Source organism: Phyllobates terribilis, unplaced genomic scaffold, assembly GCF_046119375.1.
Source record: "Phyllobates terribilis strain yellow unplaced genomic scaffold, ASM4611937v1 Scaffold_1__5_contigs__length_1240528914, whole genome shotgun sequence".
NCBI classification, from domain to species: Eukaryota; Metazoa; Chordata; class Amphibia; order Anura; family Dendrobatidae; genus Phyllobates; species Phyllobates terribilis.
The window spans coordinates 761,627,880-761,653,679 of NW_027362761.1; the positions used below are offsets into that span (position 1 = coordinate 761,627,880).

Sequence of the window (25,800 nt, forward strand, 5' to 3'; positions counted from 1 at the left end):
GTGTACTTTGAATTTTGGTGTGGTTCTCCTTATTTTTCCCCTGCGTCACTCAACAATTCATATAGTCTTGAGGTAGGAAATTGCCATTAAATTTCCTATTTTGCAGGATAATCACAATAGGAGCAGGAACTGGTGAAGTATTCAGCTGTTTCCTCTCTTAGAAACTAGTGCAGAAATGTCTATAAGATTACCTGCCGGTGATGGGAGTGTGGGGATCCACTGCTAATTTAGAAGTAGAATGACATTTTTACTTTCAAACTGTTGCTTGCTGCTTTTATTTATTTATTTTTTTTTATATACATAAGTATTCTGTTTGGAGCGACTTGTGTTAATGACTCTCATTGCACTCGTGTAGGACTACAATAAATATGTTGAGGTTACCAGATGGTTGTCACTTTTTTAATATCTTGAGAATTCTGTAGCTCAGTACAGTATTTGTAGTTTTCTTTAAATATGATCTGAAAATTTCTGTGCATTTACGTTTTCATATAACTGTATATTATAAAAAGGCAAAAAAAAGTATATTGCACAAATTTTAATATCTGTTTTGAAGAAAGTGTACTTTTTTTTTTTTTTGTGTTTTGAGTAACCATTAAAGGAGTTGTCTTCGGACTTTTACACTGATGGCCTATCCTCAGGATAGGTCATCCATTTCTGATCGGAGGCGGTACGACACCTGGCACCCCTGTCAAACTGCTGTTGCTGATGCTGGGAGGATGTGCTCAGTTGCGAAGCTGCACAGCTTCAGCTGCATTGTGACCCAAAGTATTGTAATTCCACCACTATTCAAATCAACAGTGGAGGATAGGTCATCAAAAGACAACCTATTTAAAGGTGTGGTCCACTACTCGGACAACCCCTTCTCAATACTATGTTTTTTTTCCTTGAAAAGTAACTCCTAGAATACCCTCCGATACTAGTGCCTTTAGGTCCTGATCACGTGACATTGGCCTCAGGGATTGCATGACATAATCAGTGCTGGCTTCACTCTACCCTCCTACAGATGTAATTAACATCCAGAAGAAGTGAGAGCTGCGGCTGCTCTCACACTTCCTCCAGATGTATGTTTCATCCGAAGGTGGGGGAGAGTGAAGCCAGCTCTGATTTGCCGCAGGGATCGCATGACATTGTCTCGTGATCACTGGGAGAGCCAGCGCCGACATCGCTGGAACGGCATCGGATGGGAACATAGGTGTTTTATAAAGGGGAAAACATTGGGACTGAGAAGGGGTTGTCCGAGTAGTGGACAACACATTTTAAGTACATAATTTTTACCGACAGCACATTTCCACTGCTGTGAGTCCAGTAGCTACATGCTTAATACAACTTCAACCAATGCTTGTCATTGCACGTGGTAACCTTAGATCCATGTATAGATATCTGAACCATGGACTTCTCTTTCATGAAGCCCCTGACACACAGCTCTTGTACTGATGTCACTTACTTAGGAAATTTGAAACTCTACATTGATAGTAAGTCCTCATTCAGACGTCCATTTTTTCACGTATGTGTTCTATCTGTGGTTTTCACAAATAGATTATAATGGGTACATGTTCTATGTGGCTGTTTACATGTCTGATTTTGTGTTTTTTTTTGTGGACCATGTGTCTGCAAAAAAAATCATGACGCAATTTCTGTTTTTTTTTTTATATGATACACTTAATTTTTCACTAATACTTTTCTGCAGCTACTATAATATGACATTTTACCTTCATAGTGCAATACCAAAATCTGCAGTAGAATTTGACTCTCGGTGTGGATTTTAAATCTTCACCATGCCAGCTAACACCTTTCCGCATAATACTGTGGTATTGCAGTATATGGTAAGTGTGTGGGCGATCTCAAGTTATACAGAGCTCATGAATATGGAGGACTAAATGGCACTAGTCCTCTAGTGATGATCTCCTGTTGATAATACAGCGATTTTTATTGAAACAAGTAGCCAAGTAAGTGACACATCACTGGAATCGGTGTCTCTGCCCATGCATCATGCTGCTCTAAGATTAGGAAGCAAAAACTTGGTGACTGATTCCCTTTTAAAGTTAGCTCTTTAGTACCATCAGTGAATGTCTGAGGATTGCATGGCTGTCTTCTTGATTTTGTGCATCGGTTTAAACGGGGTTGTCCACATATTTGGTTTATATATAGTATAGCATTGAAAACCTTGTAAATGCTTAATATGTAATAATGAATGTGCTACATATTTATGACAAACTGGCTACCCAAAACGTAAAACTTGAAGGGTAACTGTCGTTTTAATTTTATTTCATAAATCAGTAGTACATGAATGAAAATAAGCAACAAACAGATATTCCCATTACTAAGGAGATGACAGGAGGTGCTTTTAGCATTATTTGAAGCGGTGGAGGGGCAGGGGTGAGAAGACTTAAATTAGAGGCAGACACAGACCTACTGCTGCAAATATTAATGAGACGACAGTTATCCATAGAACTTTATGACCTCCTGCAGCCATCTTCTGTCTCAGTAATGGCAAAGCTTGTATTTGCTAAATACAGATTTTACCTGTGAATTGAAAGTTTTGACAATATCCGTCCTGGAGGAGAAAACAGTAGATTTCTCTACAATATATTTTACTTTTTATTTTTTTTATTTATTTTTTTTTTAAATTTCACTATTTATGAAGAAAAATTAAAAGGAGGGTTACTCTTTAAAATGGCGTGCCACAGAATGGCAGCCAGATGTGCTATGAATGGCAAATACAGTGGCTTGCGAAAGTATTCACCCCCTTGGCGGTTTATCTATATTATTATGTTACAAACGGTGTTTAAATATTTTTGTAATTTGTGTGTGATGCATCAGCACTAAATAGTCTAAGTTGGTGAAGTGAGAATATTCTAGGCAGAAATTTAATTTATGGGATCAAATAACTAAAAATTGGCTTCTGCATATGTATTCACCCCTTTTTCTATGAAGCACCTAAAAATGGCGCTGGTGCAAGTAATTACCTTCATAAGTTACATGCTTAGTGAAAGGAAGTCCACCTCTACAATCTAAGTGTCACATGGTCTGTCAGTATATACACAGCTTTTCTGAAAGGCCACAGAGGCTGCAACACATTAAGTAAGAGGCACCACTAACCAAACACTATAAAAACCAAGGAGATCTCCAAACAAGTCAGGGATAAGGTTGTTAAGAAGTACAAGTCAGGATTGGGTTATTTATCTAAAAAAAAATATCCCAATCTCTGGTGATTCACCCACCCCCTGGGAAGCACCATCAAATCCATTATCATCAAATGAAAATAACATTTTACCACAACAAACCTGCCAAGAGAGGGTCGCCCACCAAAACTCTCAGCCTGAGCATAGATGGCATAAATCAGAGCACAGAGACTTGGGCTATGTGCCCACGATGCTGAAATGAAGCAGAAAATTTCTGCAGCATTTCTGCATCTCCCTGGCAGAAAAAACGCATGCAGATTGTGAATGCGTTTTTCCTGCAGAATACATGCGGATTCACATGCGTTTCCGCAGACAAGCGCTTTCCAGGCGATAGCATCACTTGGAAAGTGCTTGACAACTAGGTCACACTATATAAATCCATGCAAATAGCATGGCTTAATATAGTGTGACCGTAAAAATAAAAAAAATAAAGCTATACTCACCCCCGAGGCCCCGGCGTGTGCTGCAGCGCTCGTTCCTGTCTGGTTCCCGGCTGCCGGCATATCGCAAGACACAGCGGTGAAGGGCCTGCGGTCACATGACTGTGACGTCACCGAAGGTCCTTCAGCGCTGCCGGCATGCGGAGAGAAGCCGTCGGAAAGGTGAATATAACTTTATTTATTATTTTATTCTTTTTTTTACAGGTACAATGGTACCCAGGTCTGGGTGAGAGTCTTCTCTCCTCCAGAACTGGGTACCATCCGCACATAGAGACGCATGATATCCGCTTGTACAAATGTACAGATGCGCATTCTATGCGTCTCAATGCAAGTCAATGGCGGCGCTTCCGCAAAATTAATGAACATGCTGCGGATTTATGAGCGCTGCAGAAACTCTGCGGAAAAATCCGCAGCATGTGCATTGACATTGCGGAATGCCATTGGGGACCATGGGGTGCGGATTACCATGCGTTTTTGATGCGTTTCCGCTGCAGAAATTCCGCAGCATAAACGCATGAAAAACGCATCGTGTGCACGCAGCCTAAAGGTGACCCTGAAGGAGCTGCAGAGTTCCCAAGCAGAGACAGGAGTATCTGTCCATACGACCATAATAAGGGTTCACTCACATCTGCATATATAAAATCGCTCAGATTCTCAGCCAGAAAAGTTATCGAGTGCAATGCGCATGTCATTCCTTATGTCGTGCGAGTGCGCGATTTTTCCTCACCTAACATCCATGTGACATGCATACAGTGAGTAAGGAAAGTATTAAAGTGTTAAGGAGGATCACAAGGAAAAGGACAGCATGTGACTTAAATATGAGTGTCTGAGCAAAGGGTCTGAATACTTATGACCATGTGATATTTCAGTTTTTCTTTTTTAATAAATTTGCAAAAATTTCTACGTTTGTTTTTTTCAGTCAAGATGGGGTGTAGAGTGGACTTTAATGAGAAAAAAAAAAACTTTTTATAATTTACCAAATGGCTGCAACGAAACAAAGAGTGAAAAATTTAAAGGGGTCTGAATACTTTCCGTACCCACTGTATGGAATGCGTTTTTAACTTCAGCATTTACATACTGTAATTCTCTATATAATTTAAAGCTAGTTTACAAACTAATAAAGTAATCTTATATACAGATAGAATAAATAGGATAAATGTCCAGTAGATATTTAATTTCACAAGTCCCCTACATATAATAAACTTGTACCATTTAGTGCCTTTCATGTGGCACTAAAGTGTGTTTAGCCTTATTTTAACCTATTAAATAAATTTAAAAGATGACGTGGGGTACCCCTTATTTTTTATAACTAGCCAAAGGAAAGCAGACAGATGAGAGATGCTGGGAAGGTGGCCAAAAACCATGGAGATTCCCAGCCTATTAATAACAGCCCCCAGTTGTCTGATTAGCCTTTTCTAGTTATTAAAAAGAGGGGACAGCCAAAATGACATGGGTCCACCCTATTTTTAATAACCAGCAAAGGCTAAGCAGACAGCTGCGGGTGATATTATTAGGCTGGGAAGGTCCATGGCTATTGGCCCCTTCTCAGCCTAATAAGAGGAGCCCTCAGCTGTCCCAGAAATGGTGCCAAGCCTCGGCTCTTCCCGATTGCCCTAGTGGCAATCGAGGTAATGGTTTTGGGGTTGTCAGGTGTGTAATGTCCGCCAACATCAAGCCCAGGAGTTAGTAATGGAGAGGCGTCTATCAGACACCCCCATTACTAACCTTGTAGTCAAAAGAAATAAAAACACACACACACACACACACACACACACACACACACACACACACACACACACACACGTCATTTTAATTGTAAAAAGCACTCCCTGACAATTTCCCTCTTTCCCCCATTTATTACCATAAAAACGACAAAGGACTGGGATCGTCGTGGAACCTCCAATATTATGGATTACGGTGGACCCTGTAGATTATTATTTTTTAATGGTAACAAATGGGGGAAAGAATGAAATTGTCCATGAGTGGTTTTTACATTTAAGGACGTTTGTGTGTGTGTGTTTTATTTCTTTTGACTACGGGGTTAGTAATAGGGTGTCTTATACAATCCTCTCCATTACGAACTCCTGGGCTTGATGTCAGCGGACATTGCACAACTGACATCAACCCCAAAACTATTACCCTGATTGCCACCGCATCAGGACAATCGGGAAGAGCCGAGGCTAAGAGCCAGAATTGGCGCAACTAATGTATGCACCATTTTTGGGGCGGCTGAGGGCTGCTCTTATTAGGCTGCGAAGGGGCCAATATCCATATACTTCCCCAGCCTATTAATATCAGCCCGCAACTGTCTGCTTAGCCTTTGCTGGTTGTTAATAATAAAGAAGGCCCCACGTCATTTTTTTTTTTTTTTAGGGGCCCTCCCTTTTAAATAACCAGTAAAGGCTAGTCAGACAGCTGGTGGCTGATATTAATAGACTGGGAAGCTCCAATTTTCTTGGCCCCTTCCCAGACTAATAAGATCAGCACACAGCTGTCTGCTTTCCCTTAATCGTTTATTAAAAATAGGGGGGACCCCACCCCATTCTGTTTTATTTATTAGCTAAATACAAGTACAGAAAACTACACACACAAAGCACTGATTATAGATCTCACTGATATATTTCTATCCTATTCTGATGGTTCGGGCTGTGAATTTACTGTACTTGGCTAACGAAATGTCATGTTTCCTTTTGAGAGGTGTGTAAAAATTGGGCGCATATGTATGGTCCGTGTGCTGTGCAAATTTTTTTTTTTTCTCGTACCTGTTGACTTGCAAAGTCTCGGTCGTTCTACGCAACCATACACCGCATGCTGTAATATATATATTTTTTCCCCTCAGTCCATCTCCAGCTGAGGAAAAATTTCAGATCAACACTGCCTCATTGAACAACATTGGTGCAATGCGATTTTTTTTTATTTATTTTTTTCCTTTTATTGCACTTGCCAGATTCATATGCAGATGTGAGCAAGGCCTAAGCCGTACACTCTATAGAGGTGGCCTTTGGAGAAGAGTGGGCAGAAAAAAGCCTTTACTTACACACAAATTGTAAGGCTTGTTTTGAGTGTAGGACACTCTCCAAATGTATGGAGAATGGTGCTGTGGTCAAATGAGACCAAAATTGAACTTTTTGGCCCCCAAGGAAAACGCTATGTCTGTCTGGCGCCAAACCAACACAGCTCATCACCCCGAGAACACAATCCCCACAGTGAAACGTGGTGTCAGCATCATTCTGCGGGGATGTTTTTTGGCAGCAGAGGTAGTATGGTGCGAAATACAGGGATACTCTTGAGCAAAACCTGTTTTCAGTCTCCGTGATTTGAGACTGCGGCGGTGGTTCACATTCCAACAAGACCAAAAGCATACTGCTAAAGCAACACTCAAGTGCTTTAAGGGGAAACGTGTACATGTTTTGGAGTGGGCTAGTCCAAGCCCAGACCTTAATCCAATTGAGAATCTGCGGTCAGACTTGAAGATTTCTGTTCACCAGAGGAAACCATCTAACTTGGAAGGGGCTGGAGCAGTTTTGCCTTGAGAAATGGGCAAAAGTCCCAGGGGCAAGATGTGGAGCTCTTATAGACTTATCCAAAGCGACTTTCAGCTGTAATTGCTGCAAAAGGAGGCTTTACAAAGTACTGACTTTAGGGGGGTCAATAGTTATGCACACTAAAGTTTTCAGTTATTTTGTCCTGTTTGCTTCACAATATAAAGAAAACCAAAAGTTCACAGTTGTAGGCATGTTCTTTACATGAACTGATGCAAACTCTCAAAAAAAGCCCAGTGAAATTCCGTGTTGTGAGGTAGCAAAACACGGAAAATGCCAACGGGAGTGAATACTTTCACAAGCCTTTGTATCTAATGTAGTGTTGATAACGGTAAATGTGTTTTGATCTGTACTGCATTTACAAACACTTTTGGTGCTCACATAAAAAATACAAAAAATGTTCACTACAGTGGGTACGGAAAGTATTCAGACCCCTTTAAATTTTTCACTCTTCGTTTCATTGCAGCCATTTGGTAAATTCTTAAAAGTTCATTTTTTTTTCTCATTAAAGTACACTCTGCACCCCATCTTGACTGAAAAAAACAAACGTAGAAATTTTTGCAAATTTATTAAAAAAGAAAAACTGAAATATCACATGGTCATAAGTATTCAGACCCTTTGCTCAGACACTCATATTTAAGTCACATGCTGTCCATTTCCTTGTGATCCTCCTTAAGATGGTTCTACTTCTACATTGGAGTCCAGCTGTGTTTAATTAATTAAACTGATAGGACTTGATTTGGAAAGGCACACGCCTATCTATATAAGACCTCACAGTGCATGTCAGACCAAATGAGAATCATGAGCTCAAAGGAACTGCCCAAGGAGCTCAGAGACAGAATTATGGCAAGGCATAGATCTGGCCAAGGTTACAAAAGAATTTCTGCACTCAGGGCTCCTAAGAGCACAGTGGCCTCCATAATCCTTAAATGGAAGAAGTTTGGGACCACCAGAAGTCTTCCTAGACCTGCCCGTCCAGCCAAACTGAGCAATCGTGGGAGAAGAGACTTGGTGAGAGAGGTAAAGAACCCCAAGATCACTGTGACTGAGCTCCAGAGATGCAGTAGGGAGATGGGAGAAAGTTCCACAACGTCAACTATCACTGCAGCCCTCCACCAGTCGGGCCTTTACGGCAGAGTGGCCCGACGGGAAGTCTCTCCTCAGTGCAAGACATATGAAAGTCCGCATAGAGTTTGCTTAAAAATACATGAAGGGCTCCCAGACTATGAGAAATAAGATTCTCTGGTCTGATGAGACGAAGATAGAACTTTTTGGTGATAATTCTAAGCGGTATGTGTGGAGAAAACCAGACACTGCTCATCACCTGCCCAATACAATCCCAACAGTGAAACATGGTGGTGGCAGCATCATGCTATTGGGGTGTTTTTCAGCTGCAGGGACAGGACGATTGGTTGCAATTGAAGGAAACATGAATGTGGCTAAGTACAGGGATATCCTGGATGTAAACCTCTTCCAGAGTGCTCTGAACCTCAGACTTGGCCGAAGGTTCACCTTCCAACAAGACAATGACCCTAAGCACACAGCTAAAATAACAAAGTAGTGGCTTCAGAACAACTCTGTGACCATTCTTGACTGGCCCAGCCAGAGCCCTGACCTAAACCCAATTGAGCATCTCTGGAGAGGCCTGAAAATGGCTGTCCACCAATGTTCACCATCCAACCTGACAGATCTGGAGAGGATCTGCAAGGAAGAATGGCAGAGGATCCCCAAATCCAGGTGTGAAAAACTTGTTGCTCATTCCCAAGAAGACTCATGGCTGTACTAGCTCAAAAGGGTGCTTCTACTCAATACTGAGAAAAGGGTCTGAATACTTATGACCATGTGATATTTCAGTTTTTCATTTTTTAAAAATTTGCAAAAATTTCTACATTTCTGTTTTTTTCAGTCAAGATGGGGGGCAGAGTGTACTTTAATGAGAAAAAAAATGAACTTTTTAGAATTTACCAAATGGCTGCAATGAAACAAACAGTGAAACATTTAAAGGGGTCTGAATACTTTCCATACCCACTGTATGTATATAATGTTTTTTATATACTTTAAATTTAATATATACCTTTTTTTCTTTTTCTTTCCTGGGTTTTTACAAGTCATAAAGTATATCTGGTGTTTTTTTGTCTTTCACCCCCCCCCCCCTCTAATGAAGTCTATGGGAAAAAATAACGGCTGACGAAAAACACGTTGCCAAGAGTACAAGTGCATCACAAAAATGGCACTTTTTTTTTTTTTTTTACTTTAAGCCTGCTATCATCTGGTTTCAATGTTTTTTTTGCTGTCAGCATTTTTTTTGTCTATGTAACAGCTGTGTAAAATGATTGGCGTGTTTCGGCCACAGGGAGCCGCATTCCCAGCTCTTGTCTGCTTATGTCAGCTACCCATATGTATAACTGGTTTCTCTATAGTAAATGGCAGCCACAGAAGCCAACCTAATGCTCATGTATTTCAGTTTTTGTCTTCGTATTGTAGCAAATGAATTGTCCCTCTGGTTCATTTCTGTGCAGTCATCTGATAACTAGGATCACAACTGCACCGTATTAAAATAATCCCCTAAAATTAATCTGACCGTAATCCACCTAAATCATTTGGATGCATGAGATGCAATTTTCTAGAGGGGGTTGTGGACATACTTGATCTTTTTGGCAATTTAGATAGATAATCATGTAGACGCTGATGCATATAGTTGCAGCCTTTCCTGCTGGCAAGCTGAAGGAATTGAATTGACTGCGACCATGAAATTAATTTTGATAAAGAAATACAACAAAACCTGTATTAATAGAATTTTACTTGCTGGAAACAATGCTTTTTCAGGTAGGACTGCTTTTTGTTTCATTTTGGGAAGGAATTGTGTGGATATATGACTTAATTCCTAGGGTTTTGCTTTAGTTTGTGTGCCTTAACTAAAATTTGTACTTTCGTCTCAATCAGTATGTTGTACAGAATAATCCTTGTTAGATTGCTTCATAAAGGAAGCATTTTGCAGGCACAAACTGCTCTTGGTTTATCTGAATCTTTTATGGAGAAAGCATACTGTTTAGAGGACTTTTATTTGGACCAACAGAATGCTAAATACCAACTTTTCAATGTGCTCAACAGTTTCCAAAGTGTGACATTTTGCAATTCATCTGTCAGTCTTGTGACAAGTGCAAAGTATCCTTTCATCAGCAATTAAAAGGAATCGGTCACCAGGTTTTTGCTGCATAATGTAGAGCCAGAGAGCCTGATTCTAGCATTTTATCACATACTAGGCTACTTGCTGTAGCTTTGATGAAATCTGTGTTTTATCATCACTAGACTATCACTCACTCGAGGACTCAGAAACCATGTATTCCTCCATATCGTGAGATATCCCCACCTCCACCAATGACCGCTTTCTGCCTATGCACAGTGTACACAGAAAGCTGACAGAGTGGTGTTGTGTGGTTATATGAAGCTCTGCTTTCAGAGAACTAGTAGTTTTGTACCAAATAAAAGGATTTTATCAAAACTGTAAGTAGCCCAGTAACTGGTGCATTACTGGAATCGGGGTCTTTGCCAGTGCATCATGCTGCTCTCAGATTGGGTAGCAAAAGGAATCTGTCACCGGGTTTTTAAGTCCCATAAACCCAGCACATGGTCCAATTTATCCTAAACACTCCCCAGTATAAATGAAAGGCCTGTGTATTGCACTATTGAAAATGAGCAGGAAAGAGAAGTGATGCCTACCAGGAGATATTAGATAGTAGATTTTTCTCAGACCTGGAGATGGAATGATTACCGTAGGTCATTATACTGGCTGATCTGCCTGTGAATGGATGCACAGAGCTGCAGAATATGTTGGCCTCCTAAAAAATCTGTTTTTCTGATGCAACTTTAAGTGATCTTTAGCTTAATGCAAAATAACATTCATCTCATCTGCTTGCTGCAGTACACTGGCACTGCCACTCAGCCGTCATGTCTTTGGGATCCTCGTTAACGTCTTTATTTCTGATTCTGCTGCAATTTTATGTAATTGTCATTTTGCTTCATGTAAATATCTTGTTTATATTTGTTCAGATACTGTGTAGTTTGCAATGAAATAACTCATGACCAGTGTAATTAGCTTCATTTCTTCATGCGGCTCCGCTTCTGCTTCAAGATTTATAATTTTCTTCATCACTTAGTCTTCTGCATTGATTCTGACAGTTTCCATCTACAATCCAGTATGTGCTGCCACATTTTATTTGATGGATCCTGCAGAAAACTCCTGCAATTTTCTTTTTTTTTTAATTTTTTTTTTTTTTGCGGTGCTCTTATTTTTAGGAAAAGTAATGTTATATACAAGTTCCTATATTGACACCTAACATTCTTTTTTTTTTTTTAGAAAAATGCTGGATTTTATGGTATATACTTTGAATGCATATTTATGCTGCTAATTAACTTAAAAGGAGATCCCTAGTTTTTTTTTGTTTTGTTTTGTTTTTTTTTACATAGATTACCTTCTTTTAAATAGAAGCTAGCACAGTAATTAGCCCCCAGAGCTAATAAGAGATTGGTGAGGGTGCAGGGTGTTGGACACCACATATCTGATATTGATGATCAATATCAGATATGTGGTGGTCAAACACCACATAGGTCAAACCATTTTTTTTTCTCTGGAAAATATAATGTGCTAATTCGTGTGTGTATGTGTGTGTATGTGTATGCATGTATAGATAGATATACACTGTGTGCAGAATTATTAGGCAAGTTGTATTTCAGAGGATTATTTCTATTATTGATCAACAACTATGTTTTCAATCAACCCAAAAGACTCAAATATCCAAGCTTAATATTTTTGGAAGTTGGAGTGGTTTTTTTTTTAGATTTGGCTATCTTAGGAGGATATCTGTTTGTGCAGGTAACTATTGCTGTGCAGAATTATTAGGCAACTTAATAAAAACCAAATATAATCCCATCTCATTTTCACCAGGTAAACCAATATCAGTGCACAAAATTTAGAAATAAACATTTCTGACATGCAAAAACAAAAACCCAAAAAAATAGTGATCAGTATAGCCACCTTTCTTTATGATGACACTCAACAGCCTTCCATCCATAGATTCTATCAGTTGCTTGATCTGTTTTCGATCAACATTACGTGCAGCAGCCACCACAGCCTCCCAGACACTGTTCCAAGAGGTGTACTGTTTTCCCTCCCTGTAGATCTCACATTTTATGATGGACCACAGTTTCTCTATGGGGTTCAGATCAGGTGTACAAGGGTGCCATGTCGTTATTTTATCTTCTTTTAGACCTTTACTGGCCAGCCACGCTGTGGAGTAGTTGGATGCATGTGATGGAGCATTGTCCTGCATGAAAATCCTATTTTTCTTGAACGATACCGACTTCTTCCTGTACCACTGCTTGAAGAAGTTGTCTTCCAGAAACTGGCAGTAGGTCTGGGAGTTGAGCTTCACTCCATCCTCAACCCGAAAAGGTTCCACAAGTTCATCTTTGATGATACCAGCCCATATCAGTACCCCACCTCCACCTTGCTGGCATCGGAGTGGAGCTCTCTGCCCCTTACTGATCCAGCCTCTGGCCCATCCATCTGGCCCATCAAGAGTCACTCGCTCTCATTTCATCAGTCCATAAAACCTTTGAAAAATCAGTCTTAAGATATTTCTTGGCCCATTCTTGACGTTTTATCTTATGTTTCTTGTTCAAAGGTGGTCGTTTTTCAGCCTTCCTTACCTTGGCCATGTCCCTGAGTATCTCACACCTTGTGCTTTTTGATACTCCAGTAACGTTGCAGCTCTGAAATATAGCAAAACTGATGGCGAATGGCATCTTGGCAGCTTCACACTTGATTTTCCTCAATTCATGGGCAGTTATTTTGCGCCTTTTTTGGCCAACACGCTTCTTGCGACCCTGTTGGCTATTTGCCATGAAACGCTTGATTGCTCGGTGATCAAGCTTCAAAAGTTTGGAAATTTCAAGACTTCTGCATCCCTCTACAAGACGTCTCACAATTTTGGACTTTTCAGAGCCCATCAAATCTCTCTTCTGACCCATTTTGCCAAAGGAAAGGAAGTTGCCTAATAATTAAGCACACCTTATAGAGTGTTGATGTCATTAGTCAACACCCCTCCTCATTACAGAGATGCACATCACCAGATTTACTTAATTGGTAGTTGGCTCTCAAGCCTATGCAGCTTGGAGTAGGACAACATGTATAAAAAGGATCATGTGATCAAAATACTCATTTGCCTAATAATTCTGCACACAGTGTGTATATGTATGTATGTATGTTTTTGCATAAATTCTTCAATTCTTCATCATGGAACCACACTTGTATGGCACTGTTTATCATGCGTTCTTTGGTTGTACAGTCCATTTTGCCAAGATGTCTCTTCACAATGCTCCACAAATTTTCTATAGGATTTAAGTCTGGTGAATTGTAAGGCCAGTCCAGCACTTTTGCTTTATTTTCTTCCAGGAATTTCTTCACACACTTGGAATTGTGGCATGAAGAAAAAGTACACTAAACCACTCCTCACAGAAACAAGCTCTCAACTGAAGCTGAGGGGACAGCTAGCTGTTATTTTCTGACTAAAACCAGTCAAACCACATATTGTTACTCACGGTTGTACACTCACACCTGTTCAAAGCAGTTAAAACTAGTTTGAATCACTGACTGGTAACCAACTTACTATTTTACTTAAAAAAACGCTTTGTCCCAATTAATTTGCACAGCACTGTATATACATACATACATACATACATACATACATACATACATACATACATACATACATACATACATACATACATACATACATACATAGACTCTGGACACTACACTGACAGACACAGCAAACCTTCTTGCCACAGCTCGCATTGATGTGCCATCCTGGATGAGCTGCACTACCTGAGCAACTTCTGTGGGTTGTAGAGTCCGTCTCATGCTACCACGAGTGTGAAAGCACAACCAACATTCAAAAGTGACCAAAACATCAGCCAGAAAGCATTGGTACTGAGATGTGGTCTGTGGTCCCCACCTGCAGAACCACTCCTTTATTGAGTGTGTCTTGATAATTGCCAATAATTTCCATCTATTGTCTATTCAATTTGCACAACAGCATGTGAAATTGATTGTCAATCAGTGTTGCTTCCTAAGTGGACAGTTTGATTTCACAGAAGTTTGATTTACTTGGAGTTATATTCTGTTGTTTAAGTGTTCCCTTTATTTTTTTTGAGCAGTGTAATTATATATATATATATATATATATATATATATATATATATATATATATATATATATATATATATATATATATATATATATAATTTATTTTATATATATTATGTGTATATGTGTGTTAAAGGCCCCGACTACTAACGGCGGGGGTAAGATTCCGTTTTGATACAGTGATGCCACTGACAGGACAGATGAGCTTCAAAAGAAAAACGGTGGTAAAACAATAACAAGATCTATTGTAATAAAACTCGCCCCTGTTTGTATGGGGAAGAAAAGTGAATAAAATAAACAGTAATATTTTTAATCCAACAACTCGTACAAAAGAATTGTGTTTTATTTTTCTTACCAGGAGAACAGCCACATATTCCTGGTCCCAGTAAGGGGATGTCTTCCCTTGGGGCAATAATGCCACCCCTCTCCCCTAAATGTGTCCGGACTTAAACAGGGCTAGTTCCTAAGGGGAAGCCGTAATATGTGTCTTCTCTCCTGGTTCACAATCTTAATACTATTCCCAATCAATAAACTTTCTAGGATCCCAATATGACCAAACTCGGCTGTACAGCTAGGCGTATTACAACCCAAGTTCACCTAACAAGAATAACATATAAAATAAACAACCATATTCAATTCCCATTTACAAGAACACAGATGATGGCAAATTCACTTGATTAGCATGCTCTGCGGGAAATTCAATCCAGACAGGTGGGTGCCTTGGGAGCTTCACCATGGACTGTGGCCTTCCTGAACTTCGCACCGCTCTATCAAGTCGTTGACAAGATGAACACCGTTCGTGCCTCACTGACACCTTCCCATAGAGACTCGACATTTAGATTGGTCTCAACACCTAGCTGACCCTAACTGACTCTTTGGACCGGTCAGGGAGAATTTAAAATAAGAACAGCATGAGGTACCTCATCCTTGTTTAAAACACAGGGTGATTTACCCTCCGCGGGCGCCGTGTCACACTTCACAAGATGGCCGGCTCTTTTCAATGTTATCCCACTGTTGCACTTCCCCGCGCTCTTCACCGAACAGAAATAGAGGATTATTGTCTCAGACGTCACCAATCATAGGAGCACGAAACCACTGCACTCCAAGGGGGAACCAGGTTCGCCTACTCCGGACCCTCCTTTTTTTTTCTCATCCACCAGGAGCTCCCAGACCACACGCGTCACGTCTCAGCTCCGTCTCCCTGGCCACCCAACCCCTCTCCACCAAACAAACTTTATCCATCCTCCGCTTGAGTGGCAGAGCAATGATGCAATGAAAAGTATTTTATAACTCAAGCAGCAAAATTGCATTTTCACTGCACAGTTCGTCTATTATTTGTGTCGCAGCATTCATAAAATTATTCAAGTATTGTTTTGTTAACACTTAATAAAATTTAGATTAATAGTGAGTGTCACTGACATCCAGTGGTCAGATGTCATTGTTACAGGTGTGGCCTCCACTCAGTCATCACCAACACAATACATATCTCTATACACCCTCTTACACATACATACATGCATACACACACACGTGTGTGTTGCTATTTTATTTTTCATTCATGTTTTACACTGTGCCACTGTTAAGGTCTTAAGACGTAGTGGGGGGTGGGAGTGATTTTTAACCTATAAATACATTTTTTTTTTTTTTTTTTGATGTTTTGTATATTGGCCCCATCTACAGGGAAATTTTAGTCTCCTGGCTGCATAGCAGGGCTGTGGAGTTGGTAAGCCAAACCTCCGACTCAATTTCTTTTTTATTTACTGTAAGTAGTGAAAAAAATCCGAAGTTTGTATTAAAAAAAATAAAAAAATAGAGCCATTTTCCGAGACCTGTAACGTCTCCATTTTTCTGTTAGATGCACATGACAGCGCAGGGAAATATGCCAGTTCAGCGCCAAGGTCATGAAAGAGTTAAAAGTATGGACACAAAAAAGCTGTTCCTGATCTAAGAATATGTGCTGAATTTTATGTACACGCTTAGTAGTGAGGCAGTGCTGTGGAGTAATGTGCATCACTAACAAGCTGTTTTCATTAAAACCGGTGGTAGTATAATGATTTTTTAACCTTTGATACACTTTGTTTTACCTGCTCGTTTTCAGTCATAGGGGTGTGATTCTCTCATTCAGTCAGGAGCAGGCGCTGCATTCAGTCACTGCTGGTATCGCTCACATATTTGAATATTGCTCCCAGCAAGCGCTATTATTGTGGGACGCACGCGCATTTCGAAAATTTCTGGCCGCTGTTCCCGTGTGTGCGCAGTGAGGCTGTGTAGTTCGCAGCTTCACTTCGCATGCGCGATGACCTGTGGCTTCCCGCACGTGCGCAGTGAAGCTGGTAACCACACAGCCTCACTGTGCAGGCACAGGACCAGCTGCCGGACTTGTCGAAATGCGCATGCGCCCCACAAGAATAGCGCTTGCTGGGAGCAATCTTCAAATACATACGCGGCACCAGCAGTGACTGAATGTGGTGCCCGCCTATGATGAGAATCGCACCCCTATGACTGACCTACCTGCTCGTATTCCAAGTATATAAAAGGTTATAAAATAATTATAATACCAGCAATTTTAATGAAAAAAGCTGGCATCACTAACAACACTATGGGGGCAGTGTAGATATTAGCTAGGACATGACAGGTTCCCTTTAATAACTTTGAGGCTATGCTATATTTTCTTTACTCTGTTAGAAGCCACCTTTATATGTAGCAGTTGATCCCTTTATTTTCCTGTTGTGTAAAATTGATAAGGTCATTGATAGGTCACTGACAGCATCTGGAGTCATGCCAGTGCTAACCTCAGGGTTTATAAATAGTCCTAATGTAGCTTTTGTTTTCCCAGCACATTAGTTTTTATTTTTAGCTTTTAATTGTTGACTTTTTTGAGTTTTTACCAGGGCTGTGGAGTTGGAGTTGGAGTCGGAGTCTGTATAAAATAGACCGACTCAGACTCCTAAAATATATAATAAATTGGGTACAGTAGTTCAATGCAGTTTGTGGGGAATATTTTTTCATAAGAATTTGGGAAAGTTATGAAATGTCCTATTCCTGATCTAAGGGTCTAGACTTTTAGCTGAGATGAATCTGTGCTACAGTAAATTTATCACTTAAACATGAGCCATGTATGAAGGAGTCGGAGTTGAAGGTTTGGCTTACCGACACCACAGCCCTGGTTTTTACCATAAACATAATAGGTTTCCCAATGCAGATACACTATAAGAATGTTGGTGCTACAACTCTGATAGTATAGATAATATCAACAAACCTATAGGGCATAAACAAGAGCCCAGTCAAGAGTATATTTTGCCCCCAAAAACATTTTATTCCAAAATGCATATACGACACACACATCTTTCAAGAAAACAGTGACCTCTTACTTACCTCTTCTAATTCTGAGAGCATTCCAGAAACGGTTACAAATGAGTGACTTTAGCTGCTCCTTTTGTAAGCATTCTTATGTAGGTCCTTTCTACCCAGCTAGATGTCCTCTTTTCTCTGCTCTATGTAGAAACAGGAAGTCTTTGTTCCTGCATTTATCACCCTCCCCCGCCAGGGATTTTTGCAGTGACTTATGACTTGTACAGGGAAAATTGACCTCCTGTTTCTATATAGAGCTTAGAAAGATTCAGCTAGTCAGTTTTTAATCGTATGAGAAAAGTGAGCAATTGTAAGTACACAGAGCTGTATAATATGATGACTGCAATATATTAAGAACATACAAATTTTGATGAGGAGGGCTTCTTTAATAATCAGTTTTAAGATGTTAAGAATCATATATCACCCCAGACTATACATCTGCCTCAAAGCAAACAAAACCATACACACCCCCCCCCCCCCTCCTCCCCACAGTATAATCATATGGTTTATGAATGCTTACTCTGTATCTTACTGGCTAAAGGGCTCGCATGCGGGCATCTTTTAGTTAGGCTATGTGCGCACGATGCAGAAATGCTCTGGATTTTTTTCCTGAGCATTTCTGCATCTCCCTGGCAGAAAAAATGCATGCGGATTGTACATGCGTTTTTCCTGCCAGGGACAAGCGGAAGTGAAGCGTTCTTCACATGCAGTTCCACATGCGGATTGACAAGTGCTTTCCAAGCGATTTTAGCATCACTTGGAAAGTGCTTGACAACTTGGTCACACTATATAAATCCATGCAAACAGCATGGATTTATATAGTGTGACCGTAAAGAATGGTAAAAAAATAAAAAAATATTATACTTACCTTCCGATAGCCCCCGGTGTCTTTATCCGATGCGTCCTGGCTTGACGGCAGCTCGCGGTACACTAAAGGACCTGCCGACCTCAGCGGTCGCGTGACCCGTCACATGACTAAATGACGTCATGGCAGGCCCTTGAGTTCCACCACAAGCTGCCGGCAAGCCAGGACGCATCAAATAAAGACACCGGGGGCCATCAGAAGGTAAGTATAATATATATTTTTTATTTTATTCTTTTTTTTACAGGTACTATGGTACTCGTGTCCGATGGAGAGTCTCCTCTTCTCCAAACCCGGGTACCATCCGCACATTGAAACGCATGGAATCCGCATGTACAGATCCAGTGATGCGGAATCCATGCGTTCCAATGCAAGTCAATGGCTGCGAAAACGCCGCGCTTCCGCAAAATAATTGCCAGTGCTGCATATTTTTCCGCAATGATAATCCGCAGCGGAAATTTCCGCAGCATGTGCACAGCGGATTATCATTGGGGAACATGGCAGGCCTTCTACCAAGCGTTTCTGCGGCGTAATTGCAGCTGCGGAAGCGCATAGTGGGCACACAGCCTTACTCTCACTCCATGGAATGTAGAAGGCGAAGCTACTTGCTGCACATATTCAGACACTAGTCCTATTGCCGTTCTAGGACAGGTTTCTGTTGGTGTTATAAGATGATAGCTATTTTAATGTACTATACTGATTATCTCCATACACACAAGTAATATCATTTTCTGTAATATATAGTTTGTGTGTGTGCGTTTGAACGTGTACATATATAATTTCTATTGATTCATGTAATAACTTGACACTACTGTATTTTCACATCAAAACTGCTTTCAGTGTCAATGGTTCACTCTCTACTAATACAGTCTTTAGTACAATGTAGAAAGAAATAGGTCACACTCACCATATGTAATATTTTTCCTTTTAGTTTTATCCTATAAAAGCTATGAAATCAGACATGTGGAATTTGGTGGGGCACACCACAGGCAATGGCCTGAAGAAGCAACAATTGATGCGAAACAGCCATTACCATTGACTGTAGCACATCCTGCCAACTCCCCATGCCTGTATATATATATTTTTTTAAAACATCATTTTTATTAGGGTTTTCAGAAAAAAAACCAAACATATAAAACATAAAAAAGCCAAATTTGAGAAGATAATCAGGTGCCCATACACAGACTGGGCACAAAGTGAAAGCATTAGTTTGTGACATATAAGACAGAGGCACAACATATAAGACAGAGATTAAACATTAACATCTTAAAGTCATCATCGTCGAAACTAATAAGATTTAGATGATATTGCTATTTATTATACTCCTCATGAAAGGGTAGTCATTTTAATCAGGGAACTATTGCATCTAGTTTTTCTCCCCTATCTTAGTTTGTGTAGTAGTCCCAGGTTGTTATTGAGATCCTCTAGAATATACCATTCTGTAGAAGTGAATGGTTCGACCCAATTTTTTTTTTTTTTTCATTCAGTGAGCAACAGGTTATAATAAACTGTTATACTAAAGGGACAGCCTTAAATGATTGGGGGGGATCCCCTCTAGTCTAAACATCACCAATCACGAAAAAAAGGAGTGAGCAGTAGATCAAAGTAATTTATATATCAGAAATTTATTATATCAAAAAAGTTTTAAGATGATAACTTAGATTTTACATATACATAGAAATAGGACATAACTTAGTACAGAGGATTGTAGGAGACCAGTGAGCTGGACTACAGTATTGCTTTCCCCCGAAGTCTAAGGTATAGGATAACCAACAATAGAGTAGATATAGGAGGCTGCCTTATAGTCAATATAGTAGGTCTAATTTGAGTAATTAGTAATAGGAACATATATAATATGTTCTATATATAATTGAAAAGGTATATTGCCTGTAGACATTAGGTATAGTCGTAGATGGTGGATTTTCTAGCTCACTTTCTACCTCGACGCGCGTTTCACTGCTGCTGCAGTTTCGTCAGGAATAAACTGTTTCCACTTTAGTAGAAATTTGCCAGCTTGCTTTTCTTTATTACTGAGGGCATCTAGTTGTTCTACTTCCATAAAATGTTTCATTTGGGCTGCCAACTCTGCTATGGGGGGAATGTTGGGGTCTAGCCAATATTTGAGTAGCTGTTTTTTTGCCAAAATTAGTAGGGTGTGGAGCAGTCTTGGAGGGCCTCCCATCTTCTTGTCAGGATTCTCTGAGTTACTCCAATAATGTAACAGGGCTAAGTATGGAGAGAGGGTATAGCCTGGGCCCCAAATAGTGTGAATCATATCTGAGACCGGTTCCCAATATAGTGTTGATTCAGTGCAGGACCAGAGGCCATGTATGAGGTCAGAGTAGGGATGATGGCATTTAGGGCACGCAGTTAGTCTTATTTGATAGCGGATTTTTTTTCGGTATATTAAAGGCGTAGATGGCCCCATGTATTATTTTATACTGAGTTTCTCTCCATGGTTCTCTTATGTGTTTCCTAAATACATTCCAGCCCAACCTGATCTTAACGGGAATTTCCACATCTTCCTGTTGTTGCTTCCAATATTTAAAAAAAAGTCTGGGTGAACCCCTAACAAATTAGACCTCATTACAGAATAGAGAGTAGATATTGAGGGGGTACCCATTGGAGATAGTAATGTGACGTCCAATTCATTTTGGGAGGTCTCATAAGTAACATCCCTTAAGTTTGACATAATGGAAAGTCTGATTTGTTCATACTGAAAGCCATGTTGTAGAGGTAGTTTGTTTTCCCATACATTCTGGATATGTCAACCATCACTGATCGGTTGGATGGAGGAGATGAGATATACCTGCCTGTTGCCACCTAGAAAATAATTTGTTTTTATTGCCCTGAGGAAATTCTGGATTCCACCATAGTGGCAGATGCTTAGAAATTCTGAAGGAAAGGCCATATTTTTTCCTGACTGCCTTCTATGCGGAGATGGTGTCTCCAAAAGTTACTGATTTTTTGATTGCTAGGGGTAGGGAAGTATAGCGAGAGTGTAGAAGTGCAGTTAAATTGAAGGGGTATGCATAGTCTGATTCCAAAGAGTAATCAGAGTATGTATGTCTTTTGTGGAGTCAGTCTATTATGTAGCGAAAGAGGCAGGCGAGGTTATAATTCCTGATGCTTGGAAAATTAGTGCCTCCATCGTCCTTGGAAGCCATAAGTTTGTTTAGATTAATCCTAGGACGTTTTCCCTTCCAAATAAAATGACTGAAGGCCCTGTTGAGTGTAGTTACATCAGTGTTTCAGGAGCAGTGGTAAGGTTTGGAGTTGATACATAATTTTGGATGTACTGATCATTTTGACCAAATGTGCCCTTACCCAAAAAAGACCAGGGCAAACCATGCCATGACTTTAATTGATTAGTGATTTTTTTAATGAGGGGGGGGGGGGATTTAACGTGTTTAAAGAAGATGGCGTGTGACCTATTTTGATACCCAGATAGGTGATATAAGAGGGAGCTATAGTTATATTGTTGAAAGATCCTCTTGGGTAAAGTTTTATTCCCTTTTCAGTTAATTGAAGTATTTCAAAATTTTTTGCATTTATTTTAAACCCAGAATAAGCACCAAAATTTTTAAGCAAATCCATCACTATCGGTAAATGCTGAGTGGGATCAGACAAACAGAATGATGTCGTCTGCAAAAAAAGCCGCCTGAATTGATCTAGTAAATTGGATGCCTGAGAAGGTGTTTGGGTCCGCCATAATACGGACTAAGGGTTCCAGTTCTAGGTTGAAAAGTAGGGGGGGCAATAGACATCCCTGTCTTGTTCCCTTCTCAAGGGGGAAGGGAGTGGACAGAAAACCCGGGGTATATACCTGAGCCTTTGGATACATATATAAATTGCTTATATAGTTAAAGGGACCTGTCAATGACATCTTAGTTAAGACCTTGTACAGCCATTCCCAATTAATGTTGTCAAAGGCCTTTTCCGCGTCTAGCTAGACAATCACTAGGGAACCTGTGAAGTTAGGTGAAGAATGGATTTTATCCAGTACCAACAGTACTTTTCTGATATTTAGCGTGGCAGAGTGACCTTTAATAAAACCTGCTTGTACAGGGGACATAAGGTGAGGTAAAATGGAGGCCGGTCTGTCAGACATTATTTTGGACATTATCTTAATGTCAGTATTTATGAGGAAAATTGGTCTGTATGAGCTGGGGGATAATGGATCTTTGTCTGATTATTAGTAACCATTTAACGTAAGCCATATTTTTATAGAAGGGAAAACGGGATCTAATAATGGGGAAACCTCTTCCCTTAAAGATTTAAAGAAATCAGAGGTGTAGCCATCTAGGCCAGGGGCTTTATTTGGTTTCAAATCTTTAATTGTATTGGTGACCTCTTCCAATGAGACAGGATTATTCAATATAGATTTTTGTTCCTCTGAAAAAAAAGGCACTTTGACCTTATCCAAGAGTGTACCGGAGAGGGGCATGATTTGTTTTGGATTTTTATATAAGTCCTTATAAAATGAGCCTAGGATCTCATTAATTGATTTAGGGTTAGTGTGGATTTCCCCTTTGGTATTTCGTAATTGGAAAATTCCCTGTGGCCTTTTCAGGCCTCTGGCCAGATTAGCCATCATCCTCCCTGATTTGTTGCCAAACCTATAGAAATATGCTTCTGTTTGGGATAGGTGGAATTTTTCTCTCAAATCTGTGTATTGGTTGAATTCAGAATGCTTTTGAGACCAATAGATTATTTTTTTAAAGGGGAAGGGTCATGCAGGAATTTAGTGTAGGCTTGTTTCAGTTCAGAGGACAGTTCACCATACCTTCTCAGAACTTTTTTTGTGGGAGAAAGTTTATGCCCAAATTTTCCCCCTAAGCACTGCCTTGGCCAATTCCCATAGTAGTGTGGGATCATTTTGGTGTGCCGAGTTGTCCGACAAGAATTCTTGCCACCATATTTTGAAAGGGGAAATGAATCATCTTTGGAGAAATAGTCTGGGAATCTTCATAAGAAATCAGAGCCCAGAGGGAATTTCTTTGATATTTCAGACCATGCTCCAGTGAATTTGGAACTAACAATATTATCAATGTGCACAGTAATCAATTTAGATAACAGGGAGGGGGAGATAAATATATAGTCAATTCGAGACCAGCAGTCGTTGGCGTGTGAAAAATGTGTAAATTCTTTGCTACTAGGGTTCAGAAATCTCCACGAGTCGACTAGTTGGCAGGTGGACATAAGAGGTGCTAGCACTCTGTCATGTGAGGTTGTTGATTACAAGGTATCAGTAATATTTTTGCTGTCTTCGTGGACTGAAACCACCAAATTAAAGTCGCTACCTACTATTTTATTAGGATTATGGTCAGGCAAAAGTGTAGTCTCCAATTGTTTAAAAAAAGATTTGTTTCCTACTTTAGGGGCATATACATTGTTGATGGAGACAATTCCACAAGATGTGGATACTGTTAATTGTGCCAGTCTTCCCTCTCCATCCGTTTGTTGGCTGATCATCTGGTGTGTAAATTGTTTATTGGTAAGGATTAAGACCCCAACTTTTCTACCCACCGACGAGGAACCATAAACGCCACCAATCCATAATTTTTTTATCCAGGGGAAATCTGCTTCCGGGAGATGTCTCCTCTTGGAGGGCCATGTCTGGTTTTAAACGTTTTAAATGCCTAAGAACTTTCATGCATTTTTGGGAAGGTCTCAAACCTTTAACGTTCCATGACATGATTAAACCTATTCTGGAGCCGTAGGAATAAACATGGCTGGTAAGATACTTACAAGACAATGATGACATGTAGCTAGATTATATAATAAGGAGCAATATTCGTACTTGTATAACAAATTTAAGCAACAAATAACCAAATTTTTAGAAAACATCTGTCCTAGCAAGAGCGGAGACGCTTTGTAGCTGCTCGCTAGGGAAACCTTTCCCCTGGGCTTCACGTCTGCCCGACCATGCGTATAAAAATGCCTGTATTTTATCTCTTTTATGGATTCATGCTAAAGCAGAAGAAACTATCACATATGGTGAATGCTATCGATTTCTTTCTACTGTTGGAATTGTATTTAAAATTATAGCTTCAGTCAAAATTACTCAGGCAAAGTTTGTAACTTTAGGTTTATTATCAAAATGTTCAAACTGGTTTTGCAATAAAGCAATCAAACAGGAACAATTTTTAAATGGTTCGAAACAACTAATATAACAAGTGGTTTTTCCAAATTCAACACCAAATTGACCTCTGCAGTTATTCAACCTTTCCACATAAAGCGTCTTTAGTAATTGGTAGAGGCCCCTTTTGGCTGTTGTATCCTGCTGTAAACCAAATGCATAGCCAGACACTGCTCCTGAGGAATCAAAGCCCATTCCTCATAGGCATTGGCCTCCAGTTCACTTACATTCTTGGGTTGCCTTGCACAAACAATGGTGCATATAATGTTTGCTTGTGAAAGCGAAAGGCAGAAGAATTGTACGTACCCTGTTCCATCAAATGTTCTAGAAGTAAAAAAAAATCTGATTATATTTGTGCCGTTCCTGTGCCTTTTTCGTTAAGCAGCCCTTTGGCAAGCTTTGTTTTAGAAGGGCGCACTACAGTGTCTGAGGGGTTTATTTGCAAGGCAGAGTCAGGTGATATGGCTGCCAGCAATGTGGAGCACTATCAGATGCAGCTTGCTTGTCTGCATGAGCCAGTGTGCTTGCTGCTGCTCGGTTACACTTGCTATAAGGAAACAGAGGGGGAGGGATGAGACAACTCTGGATCACTGGATAGCCAGATTTCTGGTTGTGATGCAGAATCACGTGGCGCTCACATACCTTGACTAGTCAACTTGTTGTTTTTTATCTGCACATCTGAGTCTGTTACAGCCGTGGGTCGCTAATAAAAAGACAAAGGAAGGGAAAGGAAATGAATATTCATTGTAGCAGTATGCCGAGGAAAGTCTCTGCTATGAGTAACCTGTGTTTCCCTGAGATCCGACGTTGTTTCTGCTTTCCTTGTACAGTATTGCTGCAGCACGGCGCTGATCCTAGCATCCGGAACACCGATGGCAAATCAGCCTTGGACCTGGCTGATCCATCAGCAAAAGCTGTCCTTACTGGTAAGAAATGCCTTTCTAAACTAGCTTGTAGTAGCTTTAGTCTTGTGTTCTCTTTTTGCTTCCTGAATAGTGTATGCATTCTGTATATCTATACTGTCCGATTATTGCTCTAAGCTGTTTTATTCTTTTATACTTTACTTATTTTCTG

General features: G+C 40.1%; 1 protein-coding gene across 2 annotated transcripts in view; it reads left to right on the forward strand.

Annotated features, from left to right (window-relative positions):
* Window positions 1-25,800, forward strand: part of TNKS (tankyrase) — a 234,322-nt gene that overhangs the window by 42,591 nt on the left and 165,931 nt on the right. For both annotated transcript variants that reach the window (XM_073636936.1, XM_073636937.1), the window contains exon 3: window positions 25,557-25,652. In XM_073636936.1, coding sequence (XP_073493037.1) covers window positions 25,557-25,652 — 96 coding nt within the window. The remainder of the gene's footprint in view (window positions 1-25,556; window positions 25,653-25,800) is intronic.